Here is a 26,231-nt window from a genome sequence, read left to right as displayed (position 1 = left end):
GGTCGTTCAGGCTCCGTTAAAAAGATATGAGCGAGTGGACGGGGGTTGACCCGGTTGTTCAGAGGTCAGCGCGGTGCAGACAATGCAGTTCTCTTTCTCTTCTTCACTCTCACGAGGGACTACAGACAAACCATAAATTCACAACTCCTTAATCCGTCTCTTACAAAATCCACAGAATGACTTACATTGAAAGTGGTTTTTAGATATTAGGATATTTGAATTTTTCCCTTTACTTTTTTCAATCATGTTTGACGTTTGGAGCTTATTCTGCCTGTGAGTGTTTTTCCCCCATGGACCACATTTCTCAGCAGACACCAAGGTTTGCGTTTTTCCTTTTTTTTTTTTATCTCTTCTCGACTGAGCGCCTCTCTCTCTCTCTCTCTCTCTCTCTCTCTCTCAAATACGAGGTATTCTGCTGTGTCAGCTCAGCAGCTGATGCGATGCAGTCACACAGAGCTGCACTGATGAGATGTCATGTGGGACCAGGTGTTTCCCAGCTCAGGTGTTTTGAGGGTTTTGTGTGAAACATCACCTCCAAGAAATACCACAGCACGTCCTCTGTTTTGTCTTCTGTGTCAAAAGTGATACGAATAAATGCATAAACAATGTCAGTTATCATTAAAGAAAGGAATAGAAACCTTTCGCTGAGGCCAGTCCCCCTGCTTTCACTTCGGTAATATGAAGCTGCTGCGTCCCATCTTCGTCTATGACAGCCACGGAAAAACCTGCAGATAATTAGATGCAAAGAGAGAGATGCTGTCGTTAATTTTTCTTTCTTTGAAATATTGCAGTTTGACAGTGTGCACGGCTGAGCAATCAGATCCACTTAAGAAACTCACCCCCCCACACACTCATTACCAAAGCATGACCCGGGGAAGTCCATTACAAAATGAATTGGATTTGAAGATTTAAGAGTGTGACAAAAACCGGTTTTAACATACCGTATCCGATGGTGCAGGACTCGGCGTTGTCAAACCGGATCATCTGGGTCATTTTGGGGCAAATCTCGATTTCTTTATAGACCTGCAAACACAGGAGAATTATGACGAGAGTAAGTGTTGTTGGATGAAAACAGTCAAGGTCATGTTTTCGCTCTTAATAAAGAATGGACAGATTCATGTATTATTCAGGCTCCTTAAAGGAGCAATCGCATTTGAAGGTTGCGGGGGTCAAAATCCAGGTCGCGTCTCCAAAGTGAGTGGGTGATCACATGGGGGGGGTTTAGACCCCACAGTGGGCAAGAGCACAGACACAGCTGTGTGTGCGAAGCAACAGACGGGAACAGAAGTCCGCAGTGTGCGGCGTGTGGGGCTTCACTGCCGAGAAATAATAATGTAATATCGTAGACGCGGGATGAAAGAGGGTGAAATGAGTCACTGATCAAAGCGGCGAGATAAAAGAGCCGCGGAGGGAAAATACAATGATTGTGCTCCGAGAGAAAGACTTCAGTGTATCACCTACAAAGCACCGTCGCACAGCTTTACAGTGGCTCATGCATGCGGCGGTGAGGTCCTTGTTTTTGCGGCGAGATCATTTACATGAATAACAAGGAAAAAGGGCAAACAGAAATGTGCACACAAATCGCACAATAAGAGTCCAAACGCTATTGTGCATAATTTATATCATATATGCAACGGTGCCTTTGTTGCAGCCTGGGAATTTTATATGCATTTCATAAATCAAGGCCGCAGCCAAATCATTAAACTTGCACGAGCTTGCGTCCATATCCAGCCAGAAATGAAGTAAAAGTTAATTAGTAATAATGTCAACAAGGCCACGCAATCCACATGGTATTTTTAAAAAAAACAAAAACAAATACAAATTATTACCACAATCATTTATTTGTGCGTTTCCTTACCACATCAGAGATGTCATCTTCAAGTTGGGGAACAAAGTAGAGCATCTGGGTGTCAACGCACACTTTCAGACGCAGGTAGTGGCCGGATCGGTCTATTTTGTGGGTCTAAAAGGTGACAAGAAAAGAGGGGAATGAGAATGTCAAAATGCTGCTTACATAAACCAGCAAACATAATCCTTCTACTGATTTGCCAATGCTGTCATCAAATATGACACAAAAATAGAGTTTCCTTTTACCGCGACCACAAAACAGCTCATGGCGTCCCCTCACAAAAGACCAAAGACTTGGAAACTCGTGTGCTAAATCATGTATATAATCCACATGTATGTGCAAACATGGACCACACATGGAGCCGCGGATTAGACGCTCCAGTTCCTCCTGACATGTTTACGGCATGCAATGCACACGCGCGTCGCTGAGCTTGTTCCTCAACAAAGACTTCAACTGTATTATTATTAGGCATCATTATTCTGCTGCGGCTCTGCCGGAGATCAATTAGGGAGAAAGAAGGCGATGAAGTGGAACGAAAGTTGACAAGACCGCACGAGAACTTGAGTCTTACGCGGCGGTAAATATTGTAGGGTAAGAGAATTACTGGGAAAAGATCAGGTGACATGTACATGTTCATTCCTCTGTCTTCCTGGAAGGAAAAACTGTCAGGGTCTTAGATCTCTCAGATTCATATTCAGATCTGCATCCAATTATCCGCACTGTTTCACCTGAGCTGAATTTTAAAAAGTTGACTTTTACATACACCGGTTTTATTTGTTGCCTTGATGCATCTACATATTTGTGTGTGTGCGTGGACCAAATAAACTGAGGAAATCACAGGAAGTTAGGTTATTTTGGCTGGTCTCCACGCTCTGTCACACCTTAAAAAAGGGATTGTTGATGGGTTAAGACGTGGTTTTAGGGTTAGAATTAGGTTCAGGTTAGGATTAGATTAAGGGTTTGGTATTTAGTGATGGATAACGTTAGGGTAAGGGGCTGGGGAGTCTATGAGTGTCCTGTATGTGTTCAGGTGTGAAACATCTGGTCTGTAGTCATTAATCACACACGCGGTGTGCCGCGCAGCGTGTGTTTCAAGCCGTCGCTCAGCGCACTGACACAATGTTCAGTCTGATACTGGTCAGAAATACACAAATGCTTCATAAAAGAGACGCAGCATCAACATCATGAAAACACAGTTTGAGCTACAGCATTTTGACTTATTTGACAATTTTTTAAAAAGAACAAAACACACACAAAAAATATATAAATACTGCACTGATCTCGTATCAGCGTTTGTAACAGCCCACCTTGCAGATGGAGCTGAGGACTTCCAGCGCCGTGTCCCCAGGCTGTATGACGGCCAGGACGGGCTGATTGTTTGGCAAACACACCCAGGAGGGAGTCAGGTAATCGGGGACCCAAACGAAGCTGTCCACGTTCTGCTGGGGAGGGCTTTTCACAGATCCCTCTCCTCTCTCCTTCTGAAAAAGCCGACAAACACAGTGATTACGTTACACGCAGTCGAAATTGTGCATTAAAAAAAATGGTGCACTAATCCCCCGTAACACATCCTAATATTGTCCACCAGCTCACAAAAGAAAACAGATTTAATTTGCCATGATGAGACTAACGTGATCGAGAGTGTTGGTGGGCTGAAAGTGGCAGGGGATCTGATTACAAAATCTAATTCATCTGTGTTGATGAGAGCCTCTTGAAACACTTGTGTCCCTGTGTGGGTATGTGTTACACACGTGTGTGTGTGTGTTTGTGCATTCCTCGCAACCTCTAAGCCCATCAGAGTGACCTCTGACAATCTGGCAGCCATGTCGGCCTCTTTCCTCTTCTGTTCGACCTCACACTGTCTGTCACTGATACCTTATCAAGCGCTATCAAGTAACACCGCGGCCACGTTTATTCTTTCATTCCTCCGTCGCTCCCCACGCTCCCTCGCCCCACTAATCACTGTCTCTCCTTCTGGCGCCCTCTTCCCCTCTATCTCTGCGTCACTCCATCATCTCCCCTCGTCCCAATCTTTCATTCACGCCACACAATCTGCTGACAGCGAACACTGCGGACTGGGGCAGCGCTCCCTGTTTATACGGATTCAGGGAAAAATATCAGAGCAAATGAAATTTTTTTTTTTGCCTGCGTGCACAAACAAACATGTTCACAGACAAAACAAAACACAGACACATGGATCACGGAGGCCCATAGGAAGAACCTCCCCCCCCCCCAACTCCCTGAACTCCCCAGCTCTTCTCAGCACCATCTGGCTCCCCTCCTGGCCCATCTAGATGCCTCTGCTTGGTGGGTGGTTCACTATTATCTCCCTTATTCCCTTTTAATGATCGTTTTCAGTGGCATTCCCCGCCCAAAAACAATTGTAGAATTAAAGAATGTTAGGCTGATGCAGCGGAATGTTACAAACACGGTTGTTTCACTTCCAGATATAAAAATAAATGTCTTTAGTGTAACCGCACACACTCTGCCAGCTTAAGTTGGGCGTGGGTGGAGGGAAATCAATCTCCCATGGTGCCACTGGGGTCTTCCACAGTCAGAGAGGGTTAGTGTTAGTTATATTTGCTGCTGTATGTGCTGAGCTTAGACCGAGGCCTCTATTCCCTCCGTATAAATTCATCATTTACCAGGCTGTGTGGAAACATACGGTGGTTTTAGTTGCTAACGAAAGGTATTTTTATGGTCAGCGCGGTCAATACGACAAGACTCGCAAGAGCACAGATGGCGTGAAAGTGTCCTGTCCCTTTGGTAACAAATGTCTGCATAATTTGTCGAAACATCAGAGCGCTAATGATCTGAACGCATCAGATCTTTTTTCTTATTATTCTCAGCAGGATTAGAAGACAGAAATAACCCCGCGGTCGATAACCTGTGATGCTGATGGAGTTGGAATTGCCTGGAGCAAATAGAAAAAAGGCGAAATGGAAATCTGTCAACTCCGGTCTGGAAATAGCGTTTGATTGGTTGAAAAGGAGGGTAGAGAAGGAGAGTACAGTGAGGGGGGGGAGAGAAAACAGACATTACTTCTGTCACAGAGACAGACCGGTCAATAGTGAGACAACAACACAGAGACAAGTTAGTCCGGGGATGATTTGTGAAGCAAATCATTTGACAACTGACGCAGGAGGAGACACAGTTGTGGAAATAAGATTGGTTATTATCTCACTCATTGTTGATTGGAGAGAAAGTGGAGGTCTGCACACATTAAAACTTGATAATGACCTCAGAGAAACATTCACTGATGTGGAAGGTGGTGCACGGATTCTCCCAGACAACCCTGCAACCGAGGAGCCGGAACACCAAAAAGGATGTCAGCTGAGTCAAAAGAAGTGGAAAATCCAGGGATGTGTCTGGCCTGAGGGGGGCTTCAGAAGCCCATAACCCATTATACGAGTACAAAGGTTCATCAGATGCCCCAGTAATTTTAATGTCGGCTTGTGAGGAAGGCAAACAATGACGAGGAATTAGCCTACAGCAACGAGAGCTCTGGTTTCTCAGAAGTTAATGCCAAACTAAAGGAAAGGAAGGAGGAACTTTGTACTGTGACCCGGGAGCTTTATTACAGTAGAGACATACAGTAAACAACCATCATATCTGTTTTGGTCTCTGTCATCTCGGTTTGGCAACAGGACAGATAACGACCACAAAGCAAAAGGAGATTTTGTGCCTTCTTTAAAAAGAGAAATAGACGTATTTAATGAAGTTGACACCAACTTTCTCTGTATGATCTTTTTCTTTTTGGCCCAAAATAAGTTTCTTCAAACACTTAAGACCAACTCTAAACACTGTAGTATATATGCCAGACCTGTGTGTGGCGCTGTAACTCAGCGACACAAATACACCAACAACAAATATAATGTAGGTTTGTTTTTTTTGTTGAGATTTTGAGACTGTTTTCCAAAAATAGCATTTTATGACTCCCAAAACACAAGTTCTGTGTGAATAAAAAGCCGATAAATGTGGATAAAAAACATTTGCAGACTTTTGTCCCAAGCAGGACTGATTTCATGTCAAAAGTAAACTCTGAATGAGATAAAGATGGACGGGCTCTTACAGATTTCTCACTGACGGCGTCTTCAAACATGCGCTCCAGGGGCTTCTTCGTGGACTCTGTCCCATCGACAAACACCTGGAACCACACAAATCAAATGTTGCATTGTTAATGCACACAGCAGCTTTTTTTTATTACATTTGCAACTCGATCCCAAAGTTCAAAACATTCAAACCTGCATTATGTTTTTAAACCAACCAAAAACCCCCAAAAAAATCATCCTGCTGCATTTACTTTAAGATGTTTTAAACCAAATGTTAAGGCAGCTCTTCTCCAATTTAAATACCAAAGGTCGTTAGGTTAAGCAAACTCTTGTAGTGTGGATGTGTCACTGTGGAGAGACCTGGTTAATGGAGGGATGCCCCTTGCTCTTCCTCTTCGACGCAGTGTCCAGACCCCAGAGGGACGAGAATCGGCTCCGGCGTTTACTGAAGGTCCGAGGCGCGGCCTGATTTCTCCTCCTGATGTTGTTCTCTGTGCGAGCCGACACCTGTGACAGTGATAAACACAGAAAACACACATTTGGTTTGATCATTTTGGATAGTTTTTGCTTGTTCAAGCACTTTCAAGGTCAATTTTTTAAGTACCTTTACATATATATATACTAAAAATGATGGTTTCACTTTGTTAGTTGCACAGAAAAATAGTTTTATGCTATTAAAAACTAAAAGTGTGTTTGATAACAGCCGAATAATTAAAAGAAAACATAGCCACTTTATTAGGTACAAGGCTTTGACAGCATTTAGACATGTAGATAGATTGATCAGCAGGCTCATGTGTACAGTAATTCACACATAATTCATTCTAAAAGAGATGCGTTGCCTTTATTGGGGCCACTTCAGATTCAACACTCATATAGTGTTGAAATGAATGGGCTATAAAGGGCTACATTGAGCGGTGGCTGTCACTTGGGGGCCTGTAAACACACCAACACTCAAAATCACACGCTGTCAGCATCTCGTTATGAGCTAATGGCACGCGCTGAACCCTTTGAACCTCTCACTCTCCCTCACTGACCTGCTGCACACACACAAAGTGAGAGAGAGAACAACCACTCGTGGCATTTCTGGGTTAATTCACATTGAACCGCTGGGCTACGAGCAGCTCGGACTCCCTATATGGTGCATGAATACATCGTCTGATGCACATGCTGGTGTGAAAGCGCTCACACACTGCAGTGAGGCGCGTGTGTGCTTGTTAGCCCGCCCTCGACAGACTAATGAGAGACACTCACTTCAAACCTAATAGGTCGAACTGTCTTCAAGACACGTCTTGGGTAAGCTGGCATGCAAGAGCTGCTGTTTTTCCACAAATATCTTCTAATGAATACACAGTTACTGCAAAAACTATAGCGACTGAGACTTATACAACAGTATTTCATTGTATTTTTCTTTTATTTAACCAGGAAAATCACATTGGGATTAAGAACCTCTTTTTCAAGGGAGTCCTGGCCAAGATAGGCAGCAGCAAATATCAAAACACTCAACACAGTTACACATTTACACGGTTAAAAACCCAAGGAAAAGACAAACAAAAGGAAAAACAGATTAAATTCATGTGCATGTCAAAAACTCTCACGTATGTAATGTATATAGCAGTTTACACTGCTTTAAATATGTCCTAATTTATGGTAGTATTGATCGAATTGTATCGCCATTAATCTCTAATATGATGATATGAAACTATTAAGATTCTCAATTTACAGACTGGAAAAATGGAAATAAACACCAGAAACAACACTTTAACTTAACTAATGTCTTTGGAAGCAGAGTAATTATTAGACTGTTGGAGCATTATGTTTCTATATGTCATTTAAAAGAAGACCGTTTGACTTGTATCAGAAGATTCAAGCGTGTGATATCCGGAGCCGGACGTGAAAAAGTGGTATCAAGAATCCCTAATATTTAACGCACTGGGAGCAGGGGAGGGGAGAAAAGATTGTTGGGGAGAAAATATGGGAGATAGGAAGAAGGGGAGAGACAGACAAAGACAAAGGAAGTGGAGATACGGCCAGTGAAGGAAGGGACGGGGGGGTCGCGGGGGCAACAGAGCAGAGGATGTTAAGCCTGTTTGTGGGAAAGTGCCTCAGGGATGGCAGCTTACTTACAGAGTTTGTATTGATCCACCATTTAAAAAAGAAAAAATGATGTGTGAATGTGCGTTTATCCATCTGCTGCCTGTGCAGAGATACTGTTTCCACCGCTTTCGTCTCATAGATCATTCGACTGAAGGTTGTGCATTTCATTCTTTACATTTTTTCGAGGCCCGGAGGTAACAGCGAGAGCATGATGCAGACAGCACAGAGACTGTAAGGCCTGAAACAGGCAGCTCCAGTAAAAGAGAACAAACGGTCCGAATGTCTTGTTTTCCATATCTGTGATGGGAAAGTTTGAGCGGGGAATGTTCTGAATGTCGTGAGGTGACATCAGTGTGCGCAGGTGTGTCCCCGTCTTGTCGTTTATGGTATGCGAGAATGTGAAAGATGAGGACGCGTCTCCAAAGAGAGGACAGTTTAATAACTTGCCGGGTTCTTGTTTTATCTTCTTTATCTCAGTGCCGGGGTGAAATTGGCCCATTCAACTTCATGTTGTGTTGCGTTCAAATTGCCTTTGAAAAGGTAAAGAAAATAAATCATGTTGCAAACATATGTTACCGTTGCGGTTATTCAGATGCAGCTGGACTGAAAAAAATCAGTTTCTAGTTATAATCCCAAAGATACATCGAGTTTTATGCCCATAATCCCATAGATCCGTCATTCGCAGAGGCCTGGTTTGGATCCACAGATGGGGATATTTTTGCATTTACATAAGATTCATATGTATTTACTTTGAATTACACGCCTAAAATGAAGCTGATTCATTTGTCCAACACGTATCTTTGTTTATCAAACGAGCATTTAGCTGTCACAAACTTTATGTTATCTGTGTTCTGGCATCAGAGAACCGAAAAGTGACTCAGCGCTGGCCTTTATTTGTGATGAGTCATCTAACACACGGCAGATATCAGGCCAGCTGCAAGAATCCAATCGAAGATATATATCTGCTTATAATTTAGCATTCACTTTCCTTTCTTTATACTTGTCTGCATGGTTCTAATATGTTTTAACCTAAGGCAACACACGGCGTCTATTATTTTTGCACATTTCTCAGGCAGTGGCAAAAAAATGATTGCCTTCAGTGGGCGTAAGTGACAAGAACAGCCTGATAAACAGACCCACTCTCCAGGCTAAAGCTGGTATTGACAGTGATGGATGAAGAAGCTTTGATTAGGTTATTAGGTATAAATTCATACCAGTGCGTGGAAGGACGAAACGGAGAAGATGCCCAGTCGTCCCATGGCCAGCTTTGTGGGACGCGACGCGAAACCCAGCAGGCGTTTGGGGTTGGGCGGCTCGCTGCCCTGCAGGCTGGCCAGGTAGCAGCGGCAGCGGAACAGGTCCATGTGAAACTGCTCCAAGTTCTGCTCCCACAAGAAGATCTAAAAGAGGGGAAGACGTGTGAGAACAGCGAAAGGGATGCATTAGCGGTTATGTAACTGACGGAGCTGATTCGATCCAGATTTATCCACTGGTGATGGCCAGTGTTGAAAACCCACAAGAGAGATAAAGAGGGGGGGAAAAATGTGCGTAAAAATGATCAGTGTGTGAGTTTTGTACTTTTTTAGCAAGAGTGCGATGTGGGAGTGATGAAGGAGTGTTACTCACTAACACAACCCCCCACCTTTCACCGACCTGTTGTGTTATGTATCAGAGAGCGGGCTGTGGGAGGTGGAACACAGAAACACTGCTTCATTTATTCATCATCTCCTTCCCTGCATGCACACATTAATCCCAGGCCTGTCTTCTTATGTAAACTCATTTTTACAGATCTTTTTTTTTCTTTACTATTCCTCATGTACAGGGTTAAAAACCAACAGCTTCCAAATGAGGGAGGGAAAACATCGTCCGAGGGGAATCTCATTGTTCCCGAAAAGCCACAAGTGACAACAAGTGCCAAACTTCATTTCATCGCAACAAAAGGAGTTAATCAACTGCACCGAAGAAAGGAAAACAAGAACATTAAATAAGTTTAAACAGAACTTTTCAGACAACAGATATAGGGACGTTGAACTGGATTGGATTAACATGAAGCCTTGATTCGTCTGTTAAGAGTTAAATAAAACGAAGACACAGAAAAGGGTTCGTGGGACGAGAAAAACACCCTGATACATTGAATGGTGGAGGGAGATGTCTTTTAACCGGATTTGATTTCCAGTTCCACGAATGTGAGGCAATAGGTATGAATGGGTGAATGACAAATCGGTCGTAGCTTTAAGTGCGGAATAAATAAATTCCATTTTGTTTTTTGAAAGAAAATGTTACATACTTTATTTTCTTGTTTTATCACATTGAATACGTGAATAAAACTAAAGGTTTTTGAGTCACACAGTGATATAGAGTAAACAATTAGGTACTTTTTTTGTAGTGGAGATGAAACCTAAACTGTACCGTGCCGTGCCGAGGCAAGACGAGTAGAGCCATTGGAAAACACGCCATTTGATTGACTTTGAAACAAATGCCACGTATATATATAAAAACACAGAATAAAAGGCCGACACAAGCATTTATGGGGCCCTAAGTAACCAGATACAAATGTAACTGTATAAATTATAGGTTATAATTATAGTTTATATACATTTACACCAAACCAATGTCACTCTCAAAGTGAAACAGTGACAGTGTGGCGATACTGAACTTGAATTAAAAAAGTAAACCAATGTTAAATGACTTGATGTGCAAATGTGCACTAAATGAACAATCTGTAACTCCAAAATAAAATAACTTGAGATAAACACAATTTAAATATCTAAACATATCTGAAGACATCTAGACTTCTTTAATATGTGGTTGAAATATTAAACCGCCTACTGTCGGTGAGTACATGAGGCCCATTGCGATGTTTACATACAAATCTGTTTTGACACTCAACAGTAACTCCAGACACGTATGGAAAAACCTGAGAGTGGAAACGCTTTGAACCTGCAGCTGTGACCTGTTTGAAAAAACAGCAATTACACGACTGAGGGATATTTCAGCTTTCACCTGCCTGCTCATGTATGCATCGCGTGTGTTCCGACATGTGTTTAGAAACGAGCGCCGGTCAGAATATGTTTGGAAACATCTGTCGGGGCGCGAGGTTCTCCTGAAGAACGTCTCTTTCGCCAGGATGACGCCACAGCAGTAAAGGGGATTTATTGCAGATATTTTCGGCTTCAACTTCAAAGATGCGGAGATGTGCATGTGCAAAGTGTGACAGGTGTTTTCTTTCAACTCGAGATCACAAACCTGCTTCGTATCAGCATCACACAGGCATGTGATGAAGTAAAATCACTCGTACTTCTTTCATCTCGACTATGATTAATGTATAAATTCGAATATTACCTGCTCCAGTATGGTCTTCCTCTTCTTGCCGTCGGTGACGGTGGACAGCTGCATGTCTCCCATCTTCTTCATCTTCTCGTCCATGTCGATCTTCTGCTCCAGCTTGCGGATCTCGGTCCGCAGCAGGCGCACCGTGTCCTCGCGGTGGTGCTGCCGAGCGAGAGCAGCGGCGCACGCGGAGTGGATGGCCGTGATCCAATTCTCCAGCTCTGTCTGGCCCGACGTCTGACAACGTAAAAGGTATCGATCAATCAAAGACCATAAGAAAACAGGTCAGAAAAGCAGGGGAGAAGGAAATTAAGAGATTGAGATTGAGGGCTACAAGAAGAATTGAAATATCACTTTAATAGCCTCTGAGAGACAACAGTCGCCGTAATCTCATCACTGTTTCATCACTTATCGTGCCCGTCACTGATTGAATGTCACTGTGGACAGATGCCATGAATATAATTAGACACATTTGAATATTACACAATGGTGACTGTGGCGGATCGCCGTCAGTTTGACAGTGTGGCCTTTAAACGTGTCACACGTGAAACGAACACATGGACACAGGACTGGCTTATCTCCCACATGGTTAAATGTCATGTCCATGTACATGACACACACACACACACACGCGCACGCACGGTTTGGGCAGCCATTCTTCTCAGGACACTGCATTGACTTCCATTTATTTGGACAGCCTAAACAAAGCATTATACCGAACCCTAACCTGAGCCCTCAGAAATGTGTTTCAGCCTCATTAGGACCAGATCTTAGCCTCCATGAGGACTACTGGTCCAGATAAGGTCAGTGTTTATGCCAGAAAAGGTCCTAATCTGCTGATTTATATAGTACCAGGGAATAATGGCATAATTTACGACTGTAGTTTCAGCCTTGACTCATGAAGTATTGAGTAAAATTCCGTCCTGCGCAGACTTGATTTTGAAAGGAACTCAACTCTTACATCACACACATGTTTTAAATACCAAACGGGATGTTTTAAATACCGGCGTCTCTCTCACCTGGAAGAGGAAGGCGTCCCCGACCGAGTTGCTGAGGCAGAAGACGAAATCTTTCTTGGGGTGTTCAGGTACGGCCTGCACGATGCTGTTCTCCACCCACAGCGCGTGTTTCGGAACGCTGTTGTGGTCGATGCCCGAGCGACTATCTGAGTCATACAGGAAAAGGGTGCAGCCTTGAGGAAAACAGAAAACAGAAAAGACAGTTATTTCTTTCTTCTTTTCTTTTTTTTTTTTTTATTACTGACATCACATCAAATGAAATATGTTTGGAACATCTACAAATAAAAACCCAACACCAAATGTGCTGCTATTTCATCCCTCAATGGAAACAATGATGCCCTGCGTTGTTACTTATTGATGCTAACGTGCAACATGACATGGAGGAGGAACACTGGGAGACCAAGTTTATTTATTTTTGTGTGGGGGGGGGGGATGGGTCCAAGGAAAGCAGCTGCAGATGCCGCATCTGCATTTTGAGAATATGAGATTGGATTAGACACGGGTGCCACCGTAAGATTAGATTGAGATGAGGCCCGAGAAGAGGCAACATAAGGCCACTCACACGAGGGCGAGAGAGGACAGCAGAGGTGACGAGCAAGGGCAGGCGCTGTGCTGGGATGTGATGTGATTACAGTTGTACGCACCAGGAGAGATAAAGTAGGTTAGGTCCAGGTTAAGATGTTATCTGAATGCAACAGCACGGCTGAGTGATTCCGACTAAAATAAATTGTTTTTTTCCCCCTCAAATATATGTTCGTTGTTAATAAATATTGTAGGTAACAAAGTCTTGGATTGATTTGATTTCAGATGCAGAAGCTTTTAAGGGGACAGTACAGGGTTTCTTAAAGTGGCAGCGTGTATCACGGCTGCTTGATTATGGAAAAAAAATCCTAATCGCGATGATTTAGGTCAAAGTTTACAATTACTCATCGACTTGAACCTGAAACAAATGGAATTTATTGTACGTAAAAAAAGTGGCTTTGAACATGAAATCTTTAATGCCTGACACCATTACCACATTAAAAGCGTTATTTTCAGAGTAAAAGCCCCCCATTTTGGAATAATCGATTTGTTTCGACTATTTTTGTAATCATTTGGGGCCACAATTGTAATTGAAACACAACCTCGGATTAAAACTACACAGTGCTCCGTATATAAGAGCAAGAGCTATGTATTATTTAATCATAAACAAGGATTGTTCGTTGATGTCATCGCCTTACAAAAACTCTACAGCCATTTCTTTATGCCCTAGATTTCTTTTTAGCTGAATCCTACATATTTAAGGTTATTACACTGAGAAAATATAGCATCAAAGAAAAAGATAAATGGCATTCTGTGACTATTCTGGTCAGTTAAATCCTAAGATGGATCATCATGTCAATAAATCATCCTCAGTTTGAAGCTGCCTCACAATTCCTGTCACAATTCCAAGCCAAAAACACAAGTCACAGATTACAAGACTCTGTGGGACACCTTTCAGAGAGACCCAGTAGTGTTTCCATTTGCGCCTCGTTGCTGTTTCCACCTTCTTGTTCTTTTTATGGACCAGGAAGTTCTTCACAGCCAGAGCTCCAGCTTTCCTCACTGTGCCTTGTGCACAGCCAGTCAGAGCGTCCGACGGATACGCACTGCTGAGCGTGCCGCTGCTCTGCTCGTCGCTCACAGCCGAGCCCGCCTCCTCCGTACAGTCCCGACCCCGCGTCTGCAGAGAAGGTCATCGAGAGATGAAGCAGGTACATCACATGGCGCACAACGGCAGCACGTTCAGATGAAATGCACAAGGTAACTGACCCAGGCTTGATTGTCCAACTCCTTCCTGAAGTTCTCATACACTCCTCCTCTTCCTCCTTCCCCACCTCGTCCTTCTCCTCCTCCTGCGCTGCTGCTCCCGCTGTCGCTGCCGTTGAACACGCTGCTCTCCGCCGTCGAGTACACGGAGAACGAGGCCGACATGGCCTTGCAGCGGCGCGACACCAGTTCCCCGTCGCCGTCGAGCTCTGCGGCCACGCCGTCTATGCCACTGTCGCCGTACTCGCTGCCTTCGCCCAGAACGCCGGAGATATCCTGACAACAACAACAACAACAACAAAAAAAACACAACTGTGCATTATTGGATTATCAGCATGCAGAAACTCAATAATCAATAGGTGGAAGTAAAAAATAGTCATGATGCAAGACGTCATTTCACTCCATGTGCAAGAATCAACCTGACAGCTCATGCTTACTCAAGAGGTTTACTGGTTCGTGTGTGTTTGCATTAGTGTTACTGCATCACAATGTGCACACATTTAGTCGTGCAGTTCTGCTCCATGAACGCTTCCCACTTTAAGTGACAGGGGGTCTGTGTGCGCTTTCACACTTTTCCCCTTCACAGAACTGAGTCTCCCTCTGTTTCTCTCCTCTTTGTTTTGCTGTGTTGTTGATCTATTTATATCCAGGCTCAAAAATCCCCCTCAGCCTGACTGGATGAATTTATAATGAGCACTTAGGGTGCACTGCTATCCAAGGGCGCTTAAAGGTTCTGGGAATAACTTAAGACTAAAACTTGGTTTGCTATTTTCTGTACTTCCTTCTTATTTACTAATGCTTTCAACAAAGACGCGATAATCGTGGAGGCCTTTCTTTATTCTTGTCAATTAAGGAGAAGAACGCCCACAGTGACTCACAAAAACATACAACCACAAAAACACACACAACTGCAAAGCATGTGGAGACACAGGAAGTGTCCGCTGTCAACAAAATGTTAATGGCTGGACTGACTGGTGTCCTCTGTCGTGTCCCTGAACCCCCAGAACTTCCTGGATACAACTGGTAAACAAAGCCTTCTTTCTACACTTGAGACTTTTAACCTTTGACCTTTAACCACTCGTGTCATCCGCGTTGTCGTATTTATTCGCGTGTTGATTCGTAACGTGATCTAACCTGAGTCGTCTGTGCACGGCGTCCTTGGAAAGCAGGGCGGGGCGCGGCCGGGATGCCGAGCCCCGCCAGGCCCTCAGAGAGGCAGTGGGAACGTCGGCAGGGAAGCGTGAATGCTCCGTAGCCTCCGACATCCTCCTCGGTGGGAGACATCAGCCCCTCCTCCCCGTCTCCATCGCCGTCGCGGTCGGGTTCTTTCCTGTTTTTAGGGTAGCGGCTCCTCTGGCCCCTGAGGCCGGGACTCTGCTGGCTGCACAGATGGTCCAGGGACGATGCTCTTTCAGCTGAACCTGGAACGCACACAGGTGGTTACTGCAGGGCAGAGTGTGAGGGTGGAGCAGATTTGAGAGTCAAATTAACCTCCGCCATGTCTCTGGGAAACTTTTTTTTAGAAATCAGGGCTTGTTTGATGCCAGTTTTTTGGCCCATAGATGTAATGGTCTCTCCAATCTACATTTTGTGTCGAGTTGAGTGCAATTATAGTATTTGAAATAAAAAGAAAATGTATAAACTAAATATGAAATACATGAAATAGGTCATTTATCATGTTCCTTAGAACAAAAATGTGTGATTTGTGAAAACGGGCTGATTAATAAATAATAATCGACCAGTGCTGATGATTAAAAATCATAACAAATATCAGCCTGATTCATCAGCGCGACTGATTCATCCGTCTACATCTCGTAGACATCTCGTAGCCAGCTCCAGTCTACCTTCATGCCGAAGCACAGCACCAGTTCAGCGAACAATCCCGTGATCAGCTGAACTCAACGGCAACTCGCGAAAGTGAAAATAAGCTTCAATCAGTCGACTTGATTTCCCTCAGATCATTTTCTCTTTTTTCTCTCTCTCACTCCCTCCTCCTCTGCACAGCAAATCAAACCATGTCTCTCTTTTTTTTCAGTCAGTCCTTTGTGGTGCTTTTTGAAAGCAAAAAAAATCCTGAATATCAACTGTCCTCTTTAAAACAAGAGAGTGTGATACATTATCACAGCAGCAATTTAAAACATTTAAAGCAATTGTGAGTGATCGCTTTAAAGGTCATGTGTGGAACACATGGAGGGTTTATTTGGCAAATAAAAATGTGGGGATGTGTGACACGTCCTCATCCTCACCTGCTCCGGGCCGAGTGAACCGCTCCTCCTCCTCCTCCTCTTCTTCTCCTCCATCAACGATCTCCTCCGTGCTGGTCAGATGCTCCTGGCTCAGGTCGGACAGAGAAAACTCCAGGCTGTCTTCTCTCCACATGTCCGCCGACTTGGACCGCTTCTTTTTGAAACTCCCTCCCTCTCTGGGGCCCTCAGTCATTCGCTGCAGGTACCGCTCCTCCCCACCAGCGTCTCCCTCCCCCATGGAGTCCTCTCCTCCGTCCTGAGCTATCGTTTCCGCCTCCGAGGTTTCAGGGGTCGGCGTGGCCAAAGGGTCGTCGTCCTGCTGAAAGGACTCTGGCCTCATTGTCATGGCCACGCGCTGTGTCCAGTGAGGGTTGATGCCGAATTCTCCGAAAGCATCCGTGGCGTTGAAAGTCTCCAGTCCGTTCTCCGCGAGCGACTGCGGGATGCTCGGCGTGCTGGAGGAGCGAGTGGAGGTTTGAGAGTTCCTGTGTTCCTGCTTCACGGAGGAGGAGTGCCGGGAGCGGCGGGTGATCGGGTGCTTGTTGGAGAGACGGAGCGAGCGGGACGTGTGCTTGCGGGAGAGCTGTCCCGCCACGTCGCCGTAGAAACCACTGTCCCCGTTCTGACTCTCCACGTTTCCCATGATTCAACTGTAGAATAAGGGACAGGTTTCTGTTATTTTACAGCTATGTACTGGTCTAGTGCCACATCTGTGATTTATCTTCTAACCCTTTAACACCTAAGCCTCAAAATGTCCGCCTGGACTTTTTTTGCTTATTTTAACCATAAAAGGGCCAGAAAATGTCCAGTGAGTCAGTGCTTTTTCCAGAATAACATTCAATATCTGGCAGTTTCCAACTTAATACACTATTTTAACACGCAGTAATCGTTAAAAATTATTTTATTTAAAAGGCACTGTAGTTGTCCATAAACACCAGATCTTGCGTGTTAAATTTGAAATTTAAAACAACGTTTGTTTGCGTTTTTGTCTCAATGTCCAAAAACAGGCCAAAAATGTATGTACAGGCATTTTAGAGGTAGAGTGGAGGGCTAATGTGTGAGATTATTTCTTTTTTATTTTAAACTTTTCATGCAACATCTTCTAACTTCGACTGAAAGATCTGGGTGGAGACTTTCAAGGTAAAAAGAGGACTCCTAAGTTAAAGTGTTCACAGCTCAATACTTAAATTTAAATCCTCCCGTTTTACTTGTATCATGATTTATTGTGTTCACTTGCTTGACTTGAGCATTTTCTATTTGCAAAAACATCCAATAACGAGACGGTCTTTCAGTTTGCTCGTCTTAACACTGGCGTCTATCTATTTTCACGCAATATTTCACGGCAAAGAGCAGATTGTGCCCTTTAATGAACAAAGAACGCGACTGAAAATAGACTTTAACGACTTCCGACCGCGCTCTCAAATGATTATGACCCGCTCTATTACTTTGTTGGATGAGTGCGCAGCCTTTGATGTCCCTTGAACTGATGGCAGCGGTTTCAGTACACAGGATCTCTGCGAGTGCTTTGTCGGAGGTGAGTCATCCCCAGACAAAGAATATCGTGGATCAGGTATCCAACATTGAAGAGGAAATTCCCTTAACACTAATTGGCTTCTTCAACAGTAACTGGATGTGAAGGAATTTGTTGAGGATGACGCAGTCTAGGAAGCAGCGAGCAGACAAAAAAAAAGGGTTTATTTAGATATTAAAGAACATGGAAGTTTAGTGGTTTTGTCCCATTGAAGTATTCAGAATGGTTTGAAACAATTAATCCATTAAACAAGATTTGCGATTGTTTAAGCTTCTTCAATGTGAATATTTTCTTCATTACTTTGCTCTGGATAACAAAAGAAATCATTCAAAGTCAATCATTTTGGTTTGTGGACAAAACAAGACACTTGAGAACGTCGTCATTTCCAGGTTTGACGAACACCAACCGACGTTTTCGGAAGGTTTTCTGACATTTTACGGACCAAGCGATCAATCGGTTAATCGAGAAAATAATGAACAGATTCATCGATTATGAAAATAATCGTTAGATGCAGCTCTTTGCAGCTCATTAGGAAGTACTTCTTGTTCTAAGTGTGGGCTCAAACTGAGCAAAAAGATTTAGAAAACATTCTTCGCAATTTGGTTTAACCCTCTTATGACCATTATATTCGGGCTGCCTGGATTTATATAGATTTTAAGGCTGTAGAATTGCCAAAAAATGTTCATTGAGTGAATGCTTCTGCCTCCTTTTCCCAAGATAACTCAAACTTTCAATACCTTTAAGACAAACCTAAGCTGGTTAAAGTTACTTGATATGGCTGATTCCTTATCAATGAGGACTGGCAATTACAAATATAGTGTATTATAGTGTTTAACAATTCAATTTGTTGACCAGTGCTGAGATATTTTTGGTGTAAAAGTTACCCTCACCTGAAGTTAAGCCTCCACCTCACAAGCGTCCCTTCATCATCGCGGTATCACCGCGCATCTTCAAACGCGTCGCTGTCGTCGTCGCTTTGGCCTGAGAGGAAGCAAAAAAAAGAAGAAGGGGAGAGATTGGTGGTGGCTCAGTGCAGCTTCAAAGTGACCCGATGTGTCAAACGCACACACAGAGGAGGAGAGAGGAGAAGGGGAATGAATTCTCTTTTGACTCCAGGAGCATCTGCCAGGTGCATTACACAGAGTTCAGTGAAAGAGGTGAAACGAAGGTGAGGCCAAAGCCGTGAGAGGAAATCTGAGATGAAAGACACCGTGCACGGAACACGTTTAATAAGATAATGCAGGAAAGGTATCCATAATATGCACACGTACTCTACAGAGTATTTCAACTGCACCGTTGCAGAGGAGAAGGCATGCACGGGCTTGTGCACAAAACATTTTTTGGAAAACACCTCTTTTTTTCCCCCCCCTGCAGACAAAGAAATGCACACACACATTCAAAAAATGACAGAAGATGAAAGCAGCCATGAAGTGTGATTTTCTTTTTTCCTGCTTAAGACTCAATTAAATGATCCTTGCCAACACGACCTCATTTTCCTCTAATACCAACCCTGAGCTGCTCGGAGGCGACCGCGATTTCCATAATGTGCTGTGTACAGTGTGAAGGTATGCAAGTGTGAGCATGCTTACTGTGTGTGTGTGTGTGCATATTTTCAGTTCAACAGTCAGATTAAAAAACACATTTATGCGTGTGCGCGCGCGTGTGTGCGCGCGTGATCGCTCTCGCTTGGCGAGTGTGGGCATTATAAGCACTTAAGCTGCGGCAGACACTATTTTCAGAGTTGTTTGTTTCAGGGAGACTTTAAGGCGCAACATTTATTATGTAAGAGAGATGATTTTACCGCTTCCTGTGTTGCAGAGTAGACGCAAAGCACACCGGTGTTCACCGTTCACGCGGACTGACGTGATTAAACTTTGACAACAGTGGCAGTTTAAGTCGACTTAAACATGGCCTCTCTCCACTGGCTTAAGATTCATTTTAAGATTTGTTTTTCAGTCATTAGTCTATATATTTCTATCTACAGCATGTGTTGTTGTTTTTTTAAATTTGCTATATAAATAAAGTGGATTGGATTGGATTTTTTAATACTGTTAAACATCTGAAAACACTAATAATGCACTTTTATTTTGGTAAATTCTGGGGCAATACACGACAGAGAGGACAGTCTGCCTTAACACCTTAATAAACTTGAAACACAATGGGTATTGGACTGTGCAGATTGTGAGAATATCAGCAAATGTTATCCTGGGATACCTTTAAGACTGTTATTTCTAGTTGTTTTTTGTTCGGGGGGTTAGCCCACGAGTCTCACGCCCGATAAACTATCACATTATCTCTGAAAATACATTATTATAGTGTACATTATTACCATTATTTAAACACAAGAATGAATTCTCAGTATGCACAGTCCAAATAAACACCAGCGTCTGTCATTCTATGTGCTAAAAGGCTAATGGAAAGAAAGAAAAGAAATATTGGTGCTGATGCCGATGTGTCTGTAGAAAGACACGGACATGAGAGTTCAGGAATAGGGTTGAGCACATACAACACTCAGTATCTGCACTGGTCCATTACTGCCCAAAATCACTGGGTCAGACATCGGGAAAAGAAGTAAACAAAGTATTTATATGATTCGACACACTATATCTGAGGAATTCAAGGTGGCGATATCAGTGTCTGTAATATTGAGTCGTCTCTCTTCAGGGACGGAGAGGTGGACAATCGTCAGCATCTCTCTGACGTCGTCCACCGCGCGAGCATCCGCGCTCACATACTTCAACCTCGCCACGGCAGCACATTTCGCCCCAGCTGTGGGAAAACAAGTTACACAAGCTGAACTTGACCCCGATCCTCCTCCACCTCCTCCACCTCCTCCTCCTCGCTCTGACTCTTCCACTCCGCTCTTTCTTACTTCTCATCCAACCTTCATCCCATCTGGCCCAATGAGTTTTGCTGCTGACCACCCACTACCTCCGCTAAACAAAGACACAGATACAATTTTATCATAAATGCATAATATTGGTGCACTTTACATCACCGTGCCTCAATTCTTCTTAATACTTCTTGGTTTGACTCTTATATCACTTCTCCTTATATGTTTTTTTTCTTCTATTTCTGGCATATTTACATGTCAATGTTCATTAATGTGCAACATCAGCACTCACTAAGGTAGTGAATATTCAACTTGGACCACATCTGCTATGGTTTTACTCCTGACGTTCGTAAATGTAAACTCGAGCATTCTGAAGAGGCATCGACTACAGATCGCTATTTTTGCATCAATATGTCTGAAAACAAACACGCAAACGCACACAAACAAAACAATCCTGTCCGACACAGCACGGGGGAAATCAGAACCACCCGCGTCCCCTCCAGCGGTGTACAACTCGAAAATGTTTAGTCTCCTCGTTTTGCCTCTTCCTGTGCCCTGCAGCGGGGCACAGGAGACGGAGAGGGATGATGGAGAGACGAGGAGAGGGAGTTCTGGGGAGCCGAGAGGTGAGGCGAGGCTGAAGGCGAAACGCAGACGTTGGTGCAGAATAAAAGGGGAAAATGGAGGGGAGGGAAAAAAATAATACTGAGAGGGATATGAATAGAAGTTTGACATGGAAAAGTAAAAAATGTGGGGAGGGAAGAATGAAAACACAGAGATAAAGATAGAGACAGGGAGAAATTGGGGGTCCTATTGTTTCTGAGCTTGAAGTGGATAAGTAGACACATGCTCTCGCTGCCTCTCTTCAGGCTTAATTGAGGGAGCCGAGACAAAAGGGGGAAACATAATTATTCGCTCTCTTTCTCTCAGTCCCTCGCAGTATATTAACACACTGACAGAGTGTATTAACGCAACGGCCTCTGCATCAGCAGCCAAATCATTATTAACTCGCCAGACAGACACACACTGGGGAGGGAGAAAGACGAACACACAGGTCTGTCACTGCAGCTTCAACACAACACAACAGCATGCAGTTGCTGCCACTAGGGGTTTCCCAGTGAAAACAATAATAAAAGTCAGGAAGCAGCGAGGGATCATGGGAATTGTTGACTTGTTGTCTTTTTGGTTCCCCTGTGCATTTTTGCACTTTATGAGGAGAGTTTCTGTGCCACAATAAAGATAAATAAATAACACAAGACACTGGCTGACAAGTAGGGAATTTCCAGCTGTAATTTTAGAGACATGATAAGAATGCGATTTGATCGTGATATAACTGTTTACATTGTACAGCACATAAGACGTATTACCATCAAAATAACAGCTAATATACGCTAATGTCATGGTTCTTAAACTGGTACGTGTTAATCTAATTTCACGACACCAGTGTGTGAAGTACATGTGAGGAAGAGGAGGATGATGAGAGAGCAACACATCTGACTGTGAATAACTCAGCCTCCTGTGAAAAGTCCGTGGCTGACTTTGCGCGACCTATTTACACCACAGTATTTTAATGGTGTTAATAGGATAATGGTGTTACTTTAAGAGCTCGATATTTCCTCAAGTGTTCCTCCAACCACTGCTCCAATGCAACAGTTTTCAACATTTAGACAGTATAATGTATGTTTTTAATGGGAAAATAACATAAAAGGATCTTTTTGATTTGAAAATTATTGTTTGTTCAGCCCAACCAAAAATTTCTGTCTTCTCTTTGACATTTTGTCCCAGAAATTGAACAGTCCATGGATTTAAAGAGTGTTAAAGAGTGGAATAAAATATATAACATTATCCTCTTTGTTTTTTGATAATTTAATAAAGAAATGCTCCATATTATATCTTTATTATGGGACACTGTCAGAGAAAACTATGTAGCCCTGGTGCTAAGATGCTGAACATCCACAGACTCGCACGTCTGTATCACCGACAACGCGAAAAACACGCAGAGAAGCAGACAGTTACACACACCTGCACAATCTCTGGGGAAATGTGAGTGCGTTTTTTTTCCCCAACTCACACACACACACACACACACATGTGCTTTCACACTCTCTGGAAAAATACCAAAGGCCTGTCAGAACAGCTACAGAGCAGGAAGATACCACACACACACACACACACACACACACACACACACACACACACACACACACACACACACACACCCTCTTCTGCCAGTCTTTTCATCTCTGCACCTGTCTCACAGCCCCACCCAACGTGACACACAGCTCAACTCTCCAGACTGAAACCACATGACGCGAATGTGCGCTACTGTACGACACCGCGCGCTGAATGCAGCCGAACAAAACCTGTCACATTGTTGTTCAGTTGTTTTTTTTGTTTGTTTGTTTTTTTTTTTAAAGCGTGTCATTGTCTGCAACACATTCTGGAGAGGCTGTCGAACTCTTCTAGTAAACACCATATAACCTAGCACAAAATAAAATGTGAAATCATGACGTAAATGAAGAGAATCGTGAACTGGAATTTGTGTAATTATTTGAAAATTATGTAAATAAATAAATAAATAAATAAAGGTAGAGGTGACACATTATTGGCTAATAATATGTATCCAGTGACTCCCACTAAGTATCAGTCACTGAGCATTTAAGTCTCACACCAGTTCTGGACAGATTACGATTACCGTTTACCAACTGTTAATCTCCTCTAATCCTCAAATGCTAGCCTTTATTGTCGGCGCCTAATGTTGCGTTTCGTCACCCAAGTGTGATTCCTTTGTCGGGCCCGACTTCCCCCGCGAGTGACTGACTGAATGAAAACAAGCCAACCTCAAAGACACACGGAGCAGCAGTGACCTGTCTAGACGCCGCCGTAACCAGAGAAGCTCCAAGTTTGCTCGCGACCTCTGTGACCTTTTCCCTGCACTCACGAACCACGACAACCCCAAAAGAATAAAGCCTGAAAAATCTTGAAGCACTGCAGGACTCACCCTTCCCTTGAGCTTTTCCGCACCTCTCACACACACACATATATAGTGTACCCCCGTCCCTGTAGGCGGGGAGTGAAGTCGCTGAGGTTAACAAACTCTCTGGGGGGCAGACAAAGGAATTTGAGATTGGGGGACACTTCATTCCTCCGCATGTCAAAATAGACGACCATGGGAATCCCTCACAAGGATTTATCAGTAATTCTCCACGCTCCCCAAGCAGTCGTACGCTTACTCAACTACACACACAAGTTGCACCCACAAACATGCATGAAGGGAACGTCGGGGGGCTTCCGTGTTGCTTACGTTGACCAAACCGGCTTCAAAAGCTACTGCGAATGACATGGGAATTAAGACGAGGTGCAGTCTGGCTCAGTGGTCCAATCAAATAAGGATCAAGGACTTATCCGCGAGCGCGTGCCTGCGGGAGCACACCTACTGTATGTGTGTGTGTGAGTGTGTGTGAGTGTTCACGTTTGAAGAGGAAGTATATCCATCTCGGGCTGAGATAACAGTCAGACGTGCTCTAAAATCATCCTATCGTGGAGATGGAGGCGCACACTCCACTGCACTCACGCACTCCCTTCAGAGACGGACCGTCTCAGACATCACTGGCAGAATTCCCTGGAAGAAGGAGATTAGCTTCTTATTCATCCTTTCACGATCTGACATCACCAAACCCTCCCCCCCCAACAACCCCACCCCCATAAGTCAAACATTATTCTTTCTTTTTTTCCTTTAAGTTTTAAAAAAATCCTTCAGGGAGAAAAATGACAGCACATAGTGGGGATGCTAGCTGAGGATCAGTGATGCAATATTCAGTATCAGTATCAGATTGGTATTGATATGAGAAGAAAGAACAGCAGAAAATCCTAAATGATGCAAAAAGCACACGTAGTAATGAACGATTTTGAATCTAATTGCGGTTGCGATATGAGTCGCGATATCAGAAGTAATGGTAATGTTTACATCATTATTCTTATTCAAAAAAACATATTTGAAATGATAACTGTGTGATATCTGTGCAGATCTGTGAGGAAACATGTGTGCAGACAAAAATCACATCAAATTTTGAGCACAGGCTGTAAACAACACTGGTTTAATCCCATATTATTGATCATATGAGAATGAGAATGTGTTTATTTCAGGGTCAAATGACTCAATTGTGCAATCCATGCAGGATTTTCAGGACCAGTTTCTGCTCAGATTGTCATTTTACGGGAAAACCTTCAGACTTCATATTTTTTTTCTTCGTCTGCTTCAATTTTGGCAGTGACACATCATTTCCAGTGCAACGCTACAACATGCATTCATCGTCTGAGTGTTGGCCATTGACGTTTGCCGTGAACTTTACTTTTTTAGATCTATTACATCAGTCGGATCAAGAGAAAGATCCAGTGAGGATCCAAAGTAGAAGACAGTGTTAATGTCCTATGACCAGATTGTGGAAAAGACCAAATGAACACTGTGTGACACGAAAAAGTGGTGTCAAGCCATCTTATACACCAGAGAGCAATTAAACCTTGAGAATTCAACAAAAATGCATTTTAAAAGGAAAAAAAAAAGAAAGATGTGATTTTCAGATTTTGGGGTGGGTGCGGTATCTAGGGATCAATTTTAAAAAAAGTACAGTCACAACCAGTTCACTCCACTTTGCTCCTCAAGTGTCAGCAACCTCATTAAATACGCGTCTCCATCTTTCGAGGAGCTTACGCTGCTCGCTCCTTAACTCAGATTTCAGCGGACTGCCTCTGCAGCGCGGCGCTGTCAGGGATTACCATATTTTGAAGCAAATATCCTTCTAGCGCGATGAGTGAAAAGAGCCCATGAGAGTCAATGAGTGCGAAGAACTTTAGCGATCGTCCAAATCCGTATATGAATTTGAAAGAAAGGGGATTCCAGGGAGTCCAATAACCTCCTACTGTGACCTTTCAAGATATAGATTTTAATGTTCTGAGATGAAGGAGAAGATCAAGGCATGTCAGCCTCAATGAAATCCTTCATGGACCTCTGTTGTAAGTTTCGATGCCACTTGAAATCCTCGTCGCAGCAGGTGGAATGAAAATTACCATTTTCTTTTTCTTAAATCAGCTCCTTTTTCCAGCTTTTTTTTTTCCCCCACACCTCAATCAACACTTGTTGGTCTTGATAAAAAAAAAAGTGATTGCACAGACAAGTTGTCAAAAACAATCAGCTGAATATTGATGAGGTGATTTGCGGTTCCCAATATGTGAGAGGTGGTTGCAAGAGAAGTGTTTAATTATTCAGGAGGAGCGATGTGAGACAGTGACTGTGCTCCACATTCAGCTGGTAACCGTAGAAACCCCGCGGGCCACGGCACAGCCGCCGGGGAGGACCGTCTGGGAGCGAAGGAACAAGATGGAGAGCGGCATTTTAAAAACACAAGGAGAGCTCTGTGCAGACGTGGCAGCAGATTTGGATTTCTTTAAACGACACGTGGGCGATGGCGTGCAACTACAGGGTTTTTATT

General features: G+C 43.5%; 1 protein-coding gene across 3 annotated transcripts in view; it reads right to left on the bottom strand.

The window, feature by feature from the left end:
• The window catches only part of tiam1a (TIAM Rac1 associated GEF 1a), a 70,677-nt gene that overhangs the window by 17,627 nt on the left and 26,819 nt on the right, over positions 1-26,231 (bottom strand). For all 3 annotated transcript variants that reach the window (XM_044042283.1, XM_044042280.1, XM_044042279.1), the window contains exons 2-15: positions 18,800-18,890; positions 16,379-17,028; positions 15,267-15,553; positions 14,136-14,408; positions 13,818-14,046; positions 12,345-12,517; positions 11,338-11,562; positions 9,210-9,395; positions 6,262-6,408; positions 5,922-5,996; positions 3,157-3,330; positions 1,859-1,963; positions 942-1,023; positions 639-725 (exon numbers count right to left, since the gene is read on the bottom strand). In XM_044042283.1, the coding sequence (XP_043898218.1) occupies positions 639-725; positions 942-1,023; positions 1,859-1,963; positions 3,157-3,330; positions 5,922-5,996; positions 6,262-6,408; positions 9,210-9,395; positions 11,338-11,562; positions 12,345-12,517; positions 13,818-14,046; positions 14,136-14,408; positions 15,267-15,553; positions 16,379-17,021 (2,686 nt within the window). In that variant the 5' untranslated portion in view covers positions 17,022-17,028; positions 18,800-18,890. The remainder of the gene's footprint in view (positions 1-638; positions 726-941; positions 1,024-1,858; positions 1,964-3,156; positions 3,331-5,921; positions 5,997-6,261; positions 6,409-9,209; positions 9,396-11,337; positions 11,563-12,344; positions 12,518-13,817; positions 14,047-14,135; positions 14,409-15,266; positions 15,554-16,378; positions 17,029-18,799; positions 18,891-26,231) is intronic.

This window comes from Solea senegalensis, linkage group LG13 (genome assembly GCF_019176455.1).
Source record: "Solea senegalensis isolate Sse05_10M linkage group LG13, IFAPA_SoseM_1, whole genome shotgun sequence".
Taxonomy (NCBI): domain Eukaryota; kingdom Metazoa; phylum Chordata; class Actinopteri; order Pleuronectiformes; family Soleidae; genus Solea; species Solea senegalensis.
This window is presented reverse-complemented; position numbering and strand designations above follow the sequence as displayed.